At 41.8% G+C, this 16,993-nt stretch overlaps 1 protein-coding gene across 2 annotated transcripts in view; it reads right to left on the bottom strand.

Moving 5' to 3' along the window:
- LOC139450740 (cytoplasmic FMR1-interacting protein-like) overlaps positions 1 to 16,993 on the bottom strand; it is a 51,603-nt gene that overhangs the window by 7,507 nt on the left and 27,103 nt on the right. The window contains exons 18-28 of one of the 2 annotated variants that reach the window (XM_071232557.1): positions 16,318 to 16,381; positions 13,789 to 13,833; positions 11,872 to 11,991; positions 11,057 to 11,256; positions 9,659 to 9,746; positions 7,774 to 7,917; positions 6,710 to 6,800; positions 5,900 to 6,030; positions 3,863 to 3,941; positions 2,365 to 2,480; positions 1,337 to 1,575 (exon numbers count right to left, since the gene is read on the bottom strand). In XM_071232557.1, coding sequence (XP_071088658.1) covers positions 1,337 to 1,575; positions 2,365 to 2,480; positions 3,863 to 3,941; positions 5,900 to 6,030; positions 6,710 to 6,800; positions 7,774 to 7,917; positions 9,659 to 9,746; positions 11,057 to 11,256; positions 11,872 to 11,991; positions 13,789 to 13,833; positions 16,318 to 16,381 — 1,317 coding nt within the window. Of the gene's footprint in view, positions 1 to 1,336; positions 1,576 to 2,364; positions 2,481 to 3,862; positions 3,942 to 5,899; positions 6,031 to 6,709; positions 6,801 to 7,773; positions 7,918 to 9,658; positions 9,747 to 11,056; positions 11,257 to 11,871; positions 11,992 to 13,788; positions 13,834 to 16,272; positions 16,382 to 16,993 lie in introns of both variants that reach the window. The other variant, XM_071232556.1, reaches the window with a different exon arrangement.

Raw genomic sequence — 16,993 nt, 5'->3', positions numbered from 1 at the left:
GGTGTCAAGTTGCCATGGAAACTGATCCAACTGACTAATTTTTTTAAATTCCTGCATTTTAAATTAGATAATTTCCTTTCACTGTTGTTTCAGTACATTGGAATTTGTAGCTAAGAAATACTACAATTGTAAATTCTCCAGCAACAATCACATAATATATATATTAAAGAATGTTATTATATGATAAAGAGGTTATGACGCTTGTGTGTTTGGGGATATAATAAATAAACACTATGTATTTAGCTCATGTGATTACCTATATATATATATATATATATATATATATATATATATATATATATATATATATATATATATATATATATTATATATTATATATATATAAAGAGGTAATCACGTGAGCTAAATACATAGTGTTTATTCCTAATACAGGATATTTACCATCCCCAAACATACAAGCGTCATAACCTCTTTATCATATAATAACATTCTTTAATTCTGTGCTTCAAAATCGATTTCTCTCTCTCAAAAACATTACCGAAACATTGCAAGTTTTCCTGGAATGCGCGCATTAATATTTATTACGTCACAGGGTAAGTGGTGTCAGTCGGACAGAGACAGTAGCCATTATAGTTCCAACTGAAATCTCTTTCTTATACAGTGGCGAAGCAACATATACGCAAAACAATTGTTTTAATTGCCTTTCGCGGCAATCGATCGGTCTGTTCGCTAGAGTAACTGCCCTTTGTCAAAGGGAAGCTACTCTAACCCTAGTCTATGAGACGTCACGGCCACGGTCAGACGTTGTTGACAGTCGGTCTGTTCTGTCATTACATTAAGAAGTGTTGTCAGATGTACACACCGCGACAAAACGAAACAAGTTAACAATTCAACCATATTTCGGCCAAATACAACTATTTTAATTTGTGGAGAAAGGTTCAAGCCGTAGAGGTCTACAAGCACAGATATGGCTACTGATCCCGCTTGGCTAGGCCTTGTGCCCTTGCAAAATTGTGTCAAAATTTATATCTCCGAAGTTGCCAAAACTTATAAATCGCCTAAGCTACGTCACAATTAGACACTGATTTTCAGTATATTAGACTGATCTTTTGATAATGAAAGCAATTATCTCTGTAGTTTATCCAGATTCCCGATGCTTAATTTGATGGGCGACGAATGACGAGGGCGACGCCATGTTTGTTTATAAACAGTGAAAGTAGTCCCTACTTGACCTTTGATATTTGCATCTCTATCCGCATATGACCCCAACGGATATCGTTTTTATCTGTTGGCTTTATCCTGCCGAGAAACCTACCCATTATATGATAAATATATATATCTCCAAACTGAACACATCAAAAGTTTCAACACTTACTCCACAGTGAATTCATTCTCTCCTACGGGCATACAGAACACAAACTGTACCGCTGACCATAGGCGGTGGAACTCGGTACACTTGTCCACATTCATGACACCGTTGACGGGCGGCATGCCGTGCCACAGAGGCTCATTGAGGAAGGACTTGATGCGGTTGAGGACGACCTCAAACATGGAGAGTCCACAGCACAGGCGTTCTCGAGTAAGCAGGTCACCCTCTGCAGCAATGTCAGCTTGCTGCAACAACATCCTTCCAATACAGGTGGAGGCCAGAAGGAGGTTTCAGAGTCCTCTACTCCAGTTAAACTGAATAACTGTTTGTCTTAATCAACACCTCTCATTTTTCTTCCTTTCATAATTATTTGTCCATCTCTAGGTATCACATTTTTTATTATTTGGTTTACACAAATTTTGGTTTAAGCTAAATGTAGATCCTAATGAATGAATAAGATGGCCAAATATCAAAAGATAATTGATAGTCTTTTTTAAAAATAAAGATTTTTAGACGTAATATTCGCCATTTCTTTTCACCTAATTCAATATTAATTGTAAAACAGAATCACACCCCCAAAAATGTCAAAATATTTTCAAAATTTCATATTTTTGGGTCAGTCTTATGAACCAACTAAAACAACATTAGGCCCTACAAATTCTAACTGCATATAACCATCGGAGATGCAGACAAGAAGCACAAGCAGTTTGACTGCATAATCTGATCATAAGGAAGATCTTAAAACAAACCTAAACCATTATCCTTTTTGACACAAAATTATGACAGTGAACAAACAATCATTTTGTTGTGATCTGAGCAGTCTGACAGCTGTGTGTCTAAGATAGGAGCATCTCTAAAGTGCACTCACACAGAGGATTGTCTTTAAGATAATTAAGTTCCCATGGAGACAGATCTGTATTTATTTCACCATTATTTCCGCATGATTATTACAGTGTGATGGATGTACCCTGCAGAGTGTATAAGGTCAGAAAGATGGTCGTGATGTAGTGAAGACAGTTGAAGTAACATCTCACCGTCTGGTTGCCGAGTTTCTTGATGACGGACACAATCTGAAGCGCTGCATACTTCTTCTCCAGCTGTTTCATCACTTGTTTCAGCTCCTCATCACGATTCTTCCGATTATCTGCATCTGTAATCGAGTGTGAGTGAGTTAGATATTAAACTGCTTTTAGCAATATTCCAGCAATATCACGGCCGGGGACACCAGCAATGGGCTTCACACATTGTACCCATGTCGGGAATTGAACCCGGTTCTTTGGCGTGACAAGCGAACACTTTAACCACTAGGCTACCCAACTGTCCCCATTTGTAATTGAAATAGTAGTTACATGACATCATGACCGAGAACTAGTAAAAATGCCCTGCATAGTAATCCCCAATGAGTAGGGAAGTGAGTGTTTGTTTGTTTGTTTGTTTGGTGTTTAACGCCACACTCAGCGATATTTTAGCTATATGATGGTGATCTGTAAATAAGTCCGGACCCCAGACAATCCAGTGATAGATATCATGAGCATCATATCAGTGATGCAGACAAATGTGCATCATATCCTTGATGCAGACTAATGTGACATATAAGTGATGCAGACAAATGTGATAAATAAGTGATGCAGACTAATGTGCAACATATCAGTGATGCAGACTAATGTGCATCATATCCGTAACGCAGACTAATGTGACATATAAGTGATGCAGACTAATGTGCAACATATCAGTGATGCTGACTAATGTGCAACATATCCATAACGCAGACTAATGTGACATATAAGTGATGCAGACAAATGTGATAAATAAGTGATGCAGACTAATGTGCAACATATCAGTGATGCAGACAAATGTGATAAATAAGTGATGCAGACTAATGTGACATATAAGTGATGCAGACAAATGTGATAAATAAGTGATGCAGACTAATGTGCAACATATCCTTGATGCAGACAAATGTGATAAATAAGTGATGCAGACAAATGTGATAAATAAGTGATGCAGACTAATGTGATAAATAAGTGATGCAGACAAATGTGATAAATAAGTGATGCAGACAAATGTGATAAATAAGTGATGCAGACTAATGTGCATCATATCCTTGATGCAGACAAATGTGATAAATAAGTGATGCAGACAAATGTGATAAATAAGTGATACAGACTAATGTGCAACATATCGGTGACGCAGACTAATGTGCATCATATCCGTGACGCAGACTAAAGTGCATCATATACCCGTGATGCAGACTAATGTGACATATAAGTGATGCAGACTAATGTGACATATAAGTGATGCAGACTAATGTGACATATAAGTGATGCAAAGCTATTTAACATGCAATAACTCATCCTTACAACAGACCATGCATCAAGTGATTGACCTCATGAGCATTGATCCACGCAATTGGGATCCGATGACATGCATCAACCAACTAAGCAAGATCCCATTAGTCGCCTCTTACAAAAAGCATAGTCACCTTTTACAGCAAACAGGGGATGCTTAAGACCTGAATAACTACACGTTTACCTTTGACGTGGATGAATGGCTTTGGGATGATGTTCTGGAAGGGAGCCGCATGCTTCAAGTCACACACTTCCTCCTGGGTCTGTGACAAGAACACAAGGTCAGAGTGGCGGAGTTGTGATAAGATGACCGATACTGCGATAGTGTATTCACTTCTTCACAAACAATGCTTCAGAAATATCACTCATATTACCCCTCTTTGTTTTTTTTAAATCCTGGACGACCTTTTGTCAAGGTGGATTCAGTTTTGTGGCAATATGTCAAATATACCACAGGACAGATAGGGATTTCAATTACAATTAAACATAAATTATCATTTACCTGGTATCATTGCCAAATTTTACACATTTATGGATGTAATATTTTCCTTTCTGGAAATAAACTGAAATCTAGATATTTCACAAAGCTATCATTGCATCACAATCATAATATTATTAAGCCCTGAGGATATACTGTCAGTGCAGTGTATGAATATTGGTTATACCTCAGTCAGCACTATCCTAGCTTTATCATGAGGGCTGGAACTACATCACAGCGGCTGTAAATATTTGAGTGTCCAAGAGGCACACTAGTAGTTAGCGGCATGACTTTCTTTCCGGTTTGTTTGTTTGTTTGTTTGTTGTTTAACGCCACACTCAGCAATAATCCAGCTATATGATGGCGGTCTGTAAATAATGGAGTCTGGACCAGGCAATCCAGTGATTGATATCATGAGCATTGATCCCGGAATTGGGACCGATGTCATGCATCACAGGGGTGGAAATTTGCCATTTCCCGACTCCCGGGGCAAGTAGAAATACGAGGTCGGGCAACAAAATCACTTACTTTAACTTGTCCGGAGGCAAGTAATATTGGAAATTACTATCACTGTCTACATGTCTAACTACTGGTAAAATGGTACAATAAATTAGCTGAGAGAAATTTCGTAATCGTGCTTTCGTAACATCGCCTGTTTTTTTTTCGTAGTTATAACAAGCGATTTCATTGGATTAAAATTGGTTTCTAATGACACTTTCTTGCCGAAATCTGCTACAAGTTTCGTGATTGGTCAATTTTGAGCACGTGACCTCAGGCAGCCAATCAAATTACAGCTGTGATACCAAGCTCTTGATTTTTTGTTAAATTGTGTTATTCTGAATGTTTTAAGCAGCAAATCACGATAAATATTAAAAATATGGAACTTTGTGAATGTATCGTGCTAGGTTACAAGCTGTGACAAAGATTTTTCATGCATATATTTTTGCATTAAACATCGTGTCCGAGACGAGAATTCAAGGCGACGAAAGCCGAGATGTCATTTGACTTACATTACACGCGATCGCACGAAAAGATTGAAATAATAACTTAGATGTAAGTTTGATTACTTTTAGATGTACTTTTGTTAATTTTATTTATCACTTTGTATAATATATTTAAAGATTTGTTTAAAACGTCTTTATTTTGCTCTTTGACATGTTCAATGTGGACCCGTTGTCGAAATGTGTGTCCTAGAATTTTATTTTCAATAACATCGCGGGAAATAGGCCTAGTGAATAATTTTTTAATTTATCGATAAAAAATGATAAATTGAAATGGAATACGAATTTCAGACATTGTGAAATGTGACAGATTTAATAAATGAATGCTATTACGGGTAGATCTAGGTCCATAAAATATATACTATTTTGACGTGACTACGGCTTGGCCGGTGAATTGCCTACGGTGTCTGGGGACGCAGCTTCTTGGCCGTAAAACCGGCCTACGGTGTTGAAAGAGATAAACACATATTGATGATTTGAAATTATTTGGGCGTGATAATGAAATCAGGGCAAGTGAAAATGGGCTTTAAACTTGTCCGATGGCAAGTGAAGTTTTTTTTAAAATTTCCACCCCTGCATCAACCAAGTCAGTGAGCCTGACCACCCGATCCCGTTTGTCGCCTCTTACAACAAGCATAGTCACCTTTTACGGCAAGCATGGGTCGCTGAAGACCTATTCTACCCCGGATCTGCACGGGTCCTTTCTTTCCTGATGAAACCTTTCCCTACTGCTACAACTCACCAGAGCCTGTTCCACCAGCAGAGTGAACAGAATGGCATTGCCCATCTCCCTGAAGCTCTGGAACACCTCCGTCCTCAAGTCAGGATACTGAATGAGGTCTGTCAGCTGGGCCTGGTAGTACCCCATCACACCTGCAGGATTCAAAGACTCTCACTAGACTCATATATCAGAGAGCTTGCAACATGATGACGTCGTAAATTGGACAACACTATTTTTAAGAGGAAAGTGTTTAGTTTCCCACAGATGTAGCTTGCCAACACAGATGAATATGATGAATGCAATGGCCTTAAAAAAAGCATTCGATTGGCATTGGGAGAAAAGGTACAGATGATAGCCATGAAAATTATGAGGATATCTGGGAAATAGAGAATCTCAATCTCTACAATGTAGACATCGCTTCATCTCACCCAAGCGATATCTCCTTTCGGAGCCCATTTTGAATAATAGATACCAAGCGCAACCACCCTGTTCATCAAATGGACTTGTCCGACATTGCCGAGGATGGACTGTATTTATCGTTATTTAAGTACGGTTAAATGTTTTTATAGCTTGTACATTTTATTAACATCCTTAAAATGGCAATGAAAAATAACAAATCTCAAAATATTAAATAAACTTGTTTATCGTACAAAAAAACACTGCAGGGAGAATAAACCATGAGGGGCCCCATTGTTTATCATACAATAAAACACTGTTGGGAGAATAAACTATGAGGGGGTTCCGCATGGTTTATTCTCCCTGCAGTGTTTTTTGGTACGATAAACAACTCCCACCCGTGGTTTACTTCTCAAATAAAGAAAAAGGAAATACCTGGAGACCCGTAGTCGTATCTGAGCAGCTTGCAACTCTCTGGCATGACCCTCATCAGTGTCCGCACATACTCCATCGTCGTCTCCTTCAGCTGGTGACCACAACACATCATTACCACAATATCAACGCATGAGGACAACAACACTTGCCTCCATTATGATACTGCGATCTCGAAGCTACACTGATTATTCAGTGTACATAATATCTCCATTTGATAGATACACCCTGGACCCAGCTTTGCAGTAGTGATAGCCTTGAGATCAGCTTCGAGGTATTAGTTTATTGTTTAACACAAGACAGCAGAATTCCAGCGCATATGAGTGATGGAGTGATTATGGTTTTACGCCGCTTTTAGCAATATTCCAGCAATATCATGGCGGGGGACACCAGAAATGGACTTCACACATTTTACCCATGTTGGGAATCAAACCCGGGTCTTTAATGCTTTAACCACTTGGCTACCCGACCGCACCTCCAGCACATATGAGGGTGAACTGGACAAGACAAACCAGTGTTTGATATAACGAGTAGCAATGGAATATGATGGCGCGTCACTGAGTGACATACAGGGATTGATTTAACTGCTGGCCCATTGGCCCATGGCCAGTTAAAATCACAAAAGGCTTGCTGAAATGTAAAGTAGAAGGCCTGTCTGGCTCGTCAAAATTTCACTCCTTATCTGTGTATGTTTAAGAAAGATATATCGGTAGAATGACACATCCAATGGCCATTCTGTAATGTTGTGTACAACCAAAAACATCCATATTTGCTTATAAATTGCCATGAAAGGAGGCAAATGGAAGCCAAGATTTAATTTCAGAGTGCAAGAAAAGACGTTTCAGAGGTGAGGAATTCTAAAATTTTCATTACGTGACCTTGAGTTCAGGGGTTCCAACAATTAGATGTGGGCCAGTTCGTTCGGAAAAGAGCCGGTAACTTTTGACAGGAGCAAGCCCTGCTAGCTATATATAAATTAGGTGTTAGATCTACCCCCGAGCACACATTGCGGGGGACCTGTTTTAACCTGGAATCCCCACAGGAGCTCTGAAGTACTTTTTACTCACAAAGCCCTCGACGGTTTTGAGTAGTTCTTCGATGACGACAGCAATGCCCTGGTAGCCGAGGAGCCGGCAGATTGCTCGGAAGTGGGGTGGACCGATGAACCCTGTGTACAGGCTGTAGATGGTGGTGTAGGAAGTGTTCAGCACCTGAACATACAACACGTAGTGAGGACATGGCATACTGAACTGTATTACAACATAACTGTAGTCTGGAAGGTAATTTAAGGTACCGACGTTTACTACAATATCGGACCTATCGGACCTACTCCAGTCAAAGTTGGTATGAGATTATTAAACAGTCATACATAACTGGATATTACATTTAAAGACAATCGGTGCATGAATAAAAAACGAATACGGTGTTAGCATTGGGCGTCTCAACATGAGTGATTCCCATGCACCCTTTCGAGGTGAGTTGATTGGCTCAACTGTGTCATATGGCCCAGTGCCGCAGTGGTAGCATTATGCAGATGGCTGTTTCAATGAATGCCCATTCCAACCGTGACGAATTGTTGATGAAATATAGTGATAGCTAAATAGACAGATTTTTTAATCATGCACCAATTGTCTTTAAATGTAATTTCCAGTTATGCATAACTGTTTAATAATCTCATACCAACTTTGACTGGAGTAGGTCCAATAGTTTTTCAGATATTGTAGTAAACGTCGGTACTATAAAATTACCTTCCAGATTATAGTCGGGGCCCTGGTCTACAAAGCGATCTTAGAGCTACGACTGTCATATGAAATATGTTAGAGTATTGGAGTTTCGTTTGTCTTGGTGTTACGATCACTTTGTGGAACAGGGCCATGGACCAGACATATCATTAGTTGACAGTGCGTTGGTTTTTGTTGTTGTTTAACTTCAGTCAGCAATATTCCAACTATATGATGCAGTTTGTAAATAATCGCATCTGGACCAGACAATCTAGTGACTAACATCATGAGCATCAAACAACACAAATGGGACACGTTGACATGCATCAACCAAGTCAGGGAGCCTGACCACCTGATCCCCTTAAGACAAGCAGGGGTTACTGAAGACCTATTCTAACCCGGATCATCATGTGGGAGACAGTGTGAACAACTGGCAATAGGGTTGTTACTTTGTCACAGTGAGACTAACACTTTACTATGTCACCATTATTGTTCAATAGGAAGTGAGTGATTGAATGTTATTCTATGTTGACTTTGGACATGTTAGAAATATTCCAGCTCATCACAGTGATCTAAAATAACTGAGTCTAGGCATGAAAACTCAGTGGATTACAGATTGAGCAGAGATCCTAGGTTCAGGGTTTTTCATCTGTCACTAGTGAAACACTTTCTATGACTATAACAGCAACCCTCCATACAGAGTGTAAACTCATTAAAATCAGATCTTAGTTCTCGCTACCGCTAAACAAAGATCTGAGGACATCCCATTAAGGGTCACGTCAGAACGACCTTTCGCGAATTTAGACCGACCAATGAAATTACGGACAAGAAATCGACATTAGCCAATCAGAAAGCATCTCTCTCGAGCTTTAAAACACTAGTTTCATACTGGCTACTGCGCTTCGAAACATATTTTGACGTATTCTCAATTAAAAAAATTAAAACTGATAAGAAGAACATTCTGGAACGGCTTATAGATGGCCTAGATTGTATGGATATAATCATAAAGCCTGTAACTGTCGTTTGGAAAACCCTGAGTTAAATATTTCATGGTTGCATGATTAGAAAACACATTCCGACTGTCACTTTCATGATCTGGTAAGCGACGCTCTGATTGGTTGGATGAAAGGTCGTTCTGACGTTATAATGGGATGTCCTCAGATCTTTGTTTAGCGATAGCGAGAACTAAGATCTGATTTTAATAAATTGTACAGAGTGAGGCCAGACTGACCTTGGTGCCCCAGATGTAATACTGTGAAGGGTTGAGGGGCTTGTCTCGCTTGGCGTCCGTCACAAACGGCAGTCGAGTCTTCACAAACCTGAAACACAAGTACACATGAATACTAGGGCTGGGACGATACACCAACTGTGCGATCCGATATGTATCATGATACCTTGTTCACAATCCGATACGTATCACGATACTTGTCTGTGCTCTTATCTGTGGTGTGTAAAAAAACTTTTTAATAGACAGCCTAGTCAAACACCTGGCACACTGACAATTTACAGTTGGCAGCGTCAAGTATGGCGCAATGGATAAAAATATTTACTTTTTCACTACTAATCTTCACTACAAATTAGTGTTTGGTGTAACAGCCATGGAAGTAAACACTTAAGGTATGAATTCATATTTTTTACTCAGTGTGAGACTGTGATCGATACTTGTATCGAGAAGTAAAATATCGCGATCCACTGATACATCGATGTATTGTCTCACCACTAATAAATACTCCTCCTGTCATTGACTGTCTCAAGCGTACTCCTAATTCACTGATCTTACTGATGGTACACAGCACAAACTAGTAATTTTCTCCTCAGATTTCTACACATCACTGTACAAAGATTTGGACACATCACTACACACAGACTTCTACACATGAATATCGTAATGGCTGGCATCTCTGATATATGTACAAGGGACCAGGGCCCTGTTCCACAAAGCCATCTTAGCGCTAAGGTGATCGAAACTCCCATACTTTAACACTGGCTTACAATAGCCATAGCGCTAAGATCGCTTCGTGGAACAGGGCCCTGTTCTTTCTTGAATCCACAAGTAGTTAACAAGGGCGACCTGAGAGTTATATCTCACTGCAACTACATGTTTGTCATATCTCACTGCAACCTAAATGTTTGTCATATCTCACTGCAACCTACCTGTTTGTCATATCTCACTGCAACCTACATGTTGTCATATGTCACTGCAACCTACCTGTTTGTCATATCTCACTGCAACCTACATGTTTGTCATATCTCACTGCAACCTACCTGTTTGTCATATCTCACTGCAACCTACTTGTTTGTCATATCTCACTGCAACCTTAATGTTTGTCATATCTCACTGCAACCTACCTGTTTGTCATATCTTACTGCAACCTACATGTTTGTCATATCTCACTGCAACCTACATGTTTGTCATATCTCACTGCAACCTGAATATTTGTCATATCTCACTGCAACCTACCTGTTTGTCATATCTCACTGCAGTCTACACGTTTGTCATATCTCACTGCAACCTACCTGTTTGTCATATCTCACTGCAACCTACAAGTTTGTCATATCTCACTGCAACCTACATTTTTGTCATATCTCACTGCAACCTACCTCTTTGTCATATCTCACTGCAACCTACCTGTTTGTGGCTGCATTGTAACAATAGTTGGGCAGGAAGTCGTAGTTGAGTTCCCAGAAGACATGCAGAGTTATCCGCCCATAAGGAGCGGACACATTGTGGTTGGCCTCGCTCAACATGGCATCAAAATTGTTGAGTACGACCAGTTCTGACAGGAGTTTGTGACACAGGCGGTTGACCTCTATCAAGCCCTCTAGTTCCTGCACAAAAAATACAAAACATCAGTATTTGTGTACAGACAAATAATACTGTCACATTAGTGTGGAACAGGTCAAGAACTTGAATTCGTGATCAGTAGTTCCTAGTACACCTAAGGGAGGGAACCCTGAGCCCCAGACCCCATGTTCATGCCTTGGAACCCGAAATTTATGACAGAGATTCTCTGGACTTGAAAATAGAGACCAAGGTATACTGTTTGTCCTTCGAGGCTTTTTCAAAATCAATGAGTGTTGATTAGGTGAGGTGAGGTGAAATTGGGTTTAAGATTATTGCACTTATATAGCGACATGCATGTACATGTGTGTGTTTGTGTGGCTGCTTGTACTAGTCCGGACTGATGCCAATTTATAGTGCTAGCACACTGAGATACCATGCTGCAGTTTAACATGAATACCCCACTCAGACACAGTATACTGACAGTGAGCCGACAAGTCCTTGTTTTAGCCTCTTAATGCCAAGCGCCAGACAGGGTAACAACAAGTACCATCTTTTAGCGCCTTTTGACGAGGCCACGGAGGCGGTCGAGTGTTGATTAAAGACATCCTTCACGTCATGTAAAATATCAACTGTACTGCCTATCTATCCTGTTGTCTCACCATGACACCGGTGATGTCCTGGGACTCAAATCGGGAGATGGCAACATCCAGGGCCTTCTGTAGCGCTGCATTCAGTCGCTGACTCACCAGACGGTTTAAGTCAAACGAACGACCCAGAATCTGAAAGTAAGTGCACATTTTTATATCACATTCATTTTGATACAACCATAGAAATTATTAACATTCATGAAAAATGTCAACCTTGAACACTATAAGGGTGATTAAACCTCAAGCAACTTGTCCACAAACGCGAAAGTGTTCCAAAATCAAGTTCTGAAATTTGCAAATGAGTGAGATTTTATCTCTCTTTCAGCAATATTCAATCTTTATGATGGTGGGGGACAAATGGAATGGCAGTCTATGACTTGTGCCACTTGTCCATTAACCACAACAACAAAATTCGGTCTAATAAGTTTTGCTAATTAAAGTCCATACATTAACGCTAAGACAAACTGAAAATGATGCCTAGTGACAGAATCTGGCTACTAAACTCAGAGAATCAAGGACAAATGTGCTTCACACATTATACCCAGTTGGGATTTGACCCCTCTGATGTGTGAGGAGCTGTAACTACTGGGACACCTGGTGATATATCAGCTTGACAAGATTCCTGGTTACTACAGATTTACCTGGACGTGTCTCTGTTTGAGCAGCGTGGAGTAGCGGTTTGCCACCTGGTGACATATCAGCTTGACCAGATTCCTGGTTACTACTGATTTACCTGGACGTGTCTCTGTTTGAGCAGCGTGGAGTAGCGGTTGGCCACCTGGTGACATATCAACTTGACCAGATTCCTGGTTACTACAGATTTACCTGGACGTGTCTCTGTTTGAGCAGCGTGGAGTAGCGGTTTGCCACCTGGTGACATATCAACTTGACCAGATTCCTGGTAACTACAGATTTACCTGGACGTGTCTCTGTTTGAGCAGCGTGGAGTAGCTGTTGGCCACCTGGTGACATATCAACTTGACCAGATTCCTGGTTACTACAGATTTACCTGGACGTGTCTCTGTTTGAGCAGCGTGGAGTAGCGGTTTGCCACCTGGTGACATATCAACTTGACCAGATTCCTGGTAACTACAGATTTACCTGGACGTGTCTCTGTTTGAGCAGCGTGGAGTAGCGGTTTGCCACCTGGTGACATATCAACTTGACCAGATTCCTGGTTACTACAGATTTACCTGGACGTGTCTCTGTTTGAGCAGCGTGGAGTAGCGGTTTGCCACCTGGTGACATATCAACTTGACCAGATTCCTGGTAACTACAGATTTACCTGGACGTGTCTCTGTTTGAGCAGCGTGGAGTAGCGGTTTGCCACCTGGTGACATATCAACTTGACCAGATTCCTGGTAACTACAGATTTACCTGGACGTGTCTCTGTTTGAGCAGCGTGGAGTAGCGGTTTGCCACCTGGTGACATATCAACTTGACCAGATTCCTGGTTACTACAGATTTACCTGGACGTGTCTCTGTTTGAGCAGCGTGAAGTAGCTGTTGGCCACCTAGTGATATATCAGCTTGACCAGATTCCTGGTTACTACAGATTTACCTGGACGTGTCTCTGTTTGAGCAGCGTGGAGTAGCGGTTTGCCACCTAGTGATATATCAGCTTGACCAGATTCCTGGTTACTACAGATTTACCTGGACGTGTCTCTGTTTGAGCAGCGTGGAGTAGCGGTTGGCCACCTGGTGACATATCAACTTGACCAGATTCCTGGTTACTACAGATTTACCTGGACGTGTCTCTGTTTGAGCAGCGTGGAGTAGCGGTTTGCCACCTAGTGATATATCAGCTTGACCAGATTCCTGGTTACTACAGATTTACCTGGACGTGTCTCTGTTTGAGCAGCGTGGAGTAGCGGTTGGCCACCTAGTGATATATCAGCTTGACCAGATTCCTGGTTACTACAGATTTACCTGGACGTGTCTCTGTTTGAGCAGCGTGGAGTAGCGGTTGGCCACCTAGTGATATATCAACTTGACCAGATTCCTGGTTACTACAGATTTACCTGGACGTGTCTCTGTTTGAGCAGCGTGGAGTAGCGGTTGGCCACCTGGTGATATATCAGCTTGACCAGATTCCTGGTTACTACAGATTTACCTGGACGTGTCTCTGTTTGAGCAGCGTGGAGTAGCGGTTGGCCACCTAGTGATATATCAGCTTGACCAGATTCCTGGTTACTACTGATTTACCTGGACGTGTCTCTGTTTGAGCAGCGTGGAGTAGCGGTTGGCCACCTGGTGACATATCAGCTTGACCAGATTCCTGGTAACTACAGATTTACCTGGACGTGTCTCTGTTTGAGCAGCGTGGAGTAGCGGTTTGCCACCTGGTGACATATCAACTTGACCAGATTCCTGGTTACTACTGATTTACCTGGACGTGTCTCTGTTTGAGCAGCGTGGAGTAGCGGTTTGCCACCTGGTGACATATCAACTTGACCAGATTCCTGGTAACTACTGATTTACCTGGACGTGTCTCTGTTTGAGCAGCGTGGAGTAGCGGTTGGCCACCTAGTGATATATCAGCTTGACCAGATTCCTGGTTACTACTGATTTACCTGGACGTGTCTCTGTTTGAGCAGCGTGGAGTAGCGGTTTGCCACCTAGTGATATATCAACTTGACCAGATTCCTGGTTACTACTGATTTACCTGGACGTGTCTCTGTTTGAGCAGCGTGGAGTAGCGGTTGGCCACCTAGTGATATATCAGCTTGACCAGATTCCTGGTTACTACTGATTTACCTGGACGTGTCTCTGTTTGAGCAGCGTGGAGTAGCGGTTTGCCACCTGGTGACATATCAACTTGACCAGATTCCTGGTTACTACAGATTTACCTGGACGTGTCTCTGTTTGAGCAGCGTGGAGTAGCGGTTGGCCACCTAGTGATATATCAGCTTGACCAGATTCCTGGTTACTACAGATTTACCTGGACGTGTCTCTGTTTGAGCAGCGTGGAGTAGCGGTTTGCCACCTAGTGATATATCAGCTTGACCAGATTCCTGGTTACTACAGATTTACCTGGACGTGTCTCTGTTTGAGCAGCGTGGAGTAGCGGTTTGCCACCTGGTGACATATCAACTTGACCAGATTCCTGGTTACTACTGATTTACCTGGACGTGTCTCTGTTTGAGCAGCGTGGAGTAGCGGTTTGCCACCTGGTGACATATCAACTTGACCAGATTCCTGGTAACTACAGATTTACCTGGACGTGTCTCTGTTTGAGCAGCGTGGAGTAGCGGTTGGCCACCTGGTGACATATCAACTTGACCAGATTCCTGGTTACTACTGATTTACCTGGACGTGTCTCTGTTTGAGCAGCGTGGAGTAGCGGTTTGCCACCTGGTGACATATCAACTTGACCAGATTCCTGGTTACTACTGATTTACCTGGACGTGTCTCTGTTTGAGCAGCGTGGAGTAGCGGTTTGCCACCTGGTGACATATCAACTTGACCAGATTCCTGGTTACTACTGATTTACCTGGACGTGTCTCTGTTTGAGCAGCGTGGAGTAGCGGTTTGCCACCTGGTGACATATCAACTTGACCAGATTCCTGGTTACTACTGATTTACCTGGACGTGTCTCTGTTTGAGCAGCGTGGAGTAGCGGTTTGCCACCTGGTGACATATCAACTTGACCAGATTCCTGGTTACTACTGATTTACCTGGACGTGTCTCTGTTTGAGCAGCGTGGAGTAGCGGTTTGCCACCTGGTGACATATCAACTTGACCAGATTCCTGGTTACTACTGATTTACCTGGACGTGTCTCTGTTTGAGCAGCGTGGAGTAGCGGTTTGCCACCTGGTGACATATCAACTTGACCAGATTCCTGGTAACTACTGATTTACCTGGACGTGTCTCTGTTTGAGCAGCGTGGAGTAGCGGTTGGCCACCTGGTGACATATCAACTTGACCAGATTCCTGGTTACTACAGATTTACCTGGACGTGTCTCTGTTTGAGCAGCGTGGAGTAGCGGTTGGCCACCTGGTGACATATCAACTTGACCAGATTCCTGGTTACTACCGATTTACCTGGACGTGTCTCTGTTTGAGCAGCGTGGAGTAGCGGTTGGCCACCTGGTGACATATCAACTTGACCAGATTCCTGGTTACTACCGATTTACCTGGACGTGTCTCTGTTTGAGCAGCGTGGAGTAGCGGTTGGCCACCTGGTGACATATCAACTTGACCAGATTCCTGGTTACTACCGATTTACCTGGACGTGTCTCTGTTTGAGCAGCGTGGAGTAGCGGTTGGCCACCTGGTGACATATCAACTTGACCAGATTCCTGGTAACTACAGATTTACCTGGACGTGTCTCTGTTTGAGCAGCGTGGAGTAGCGGTTGGCCACCTGGTGACATATTAACTTGACCAGATTCCTGGTTACTACTGATTTACCTGGACGTGTCTCTGTTTGAGCAGCGTGGAGTAGCGGTTTGCCACTGGGTAGAAGATCTTGGCGCCCTGACTGGCACACTCGGCTCGGAACCGCTTGTCCAGCATGATGCTGCAAGAAATGCCACAGCTGATCAGTCACTTGAAATAATGGATGGATGTTTAACACTGCAGGAGTATCTCAGCTACATAACAACGCTGAATGAGTTAATGTTCTCAATGCTACTGCTGATCCCATTCGACAGGCGCATAGTGAAAGGACACCCCAAATGAAACTCGCAAAAACTGTTGATAAGAAGTCTTTATGTATCATTTAAGTTACATGTTTTATGCATAAATGCTCAACCTGCAAAATATAAACACTTTCAGCTGTTTATTTACTTCAAAAAGAAAACATCACAAGTATCGGCCAAAAGTGTCGGCACACAACTACCAGAAACGGCAAATGTTGACTTTTGGCACTTCATGTTGAGTGGCATGCAGTCCAATATTTTCTTAATAATTTAATCATTTTTCACATTCAATCATTATTTTTTTGTTACCTAATGTAAAGAAAACAATCAAGTTCCTATATTTCTAAACATTAGCAACTTTCGGTATAATCAATCATAAAGACAAACAATCAAGACAAGACGATCTGATCGATAATCAAGATCTAAATTGTAAAAAAACAGGTCTTACTTCATAAAGTGCATCAAATCATGTGAGCACCTTGATTGAAGAC

This window comes from Haliotis cracherodii, unplaced genomic scaffold, assembly GCF_022045235.1.
Source record: "Haliotis cracherodii isolate W230 unplaced genomic scaffold, xgHalCrac1.p SCAF_8, whole genome shotgun sequence".
Taxonomy (NCBI): Eukaryota; Metazoa; Mollusca; class Gastropoda; order Lepetellida; family Haliotidae; genus Haliotis; species Haliotis cracherodii.
The sequence above is the reverse complement of the archived record's forward strand: the minus strand, read 5'-3'. Positions and strand labels throughout refer to the sequence as shown.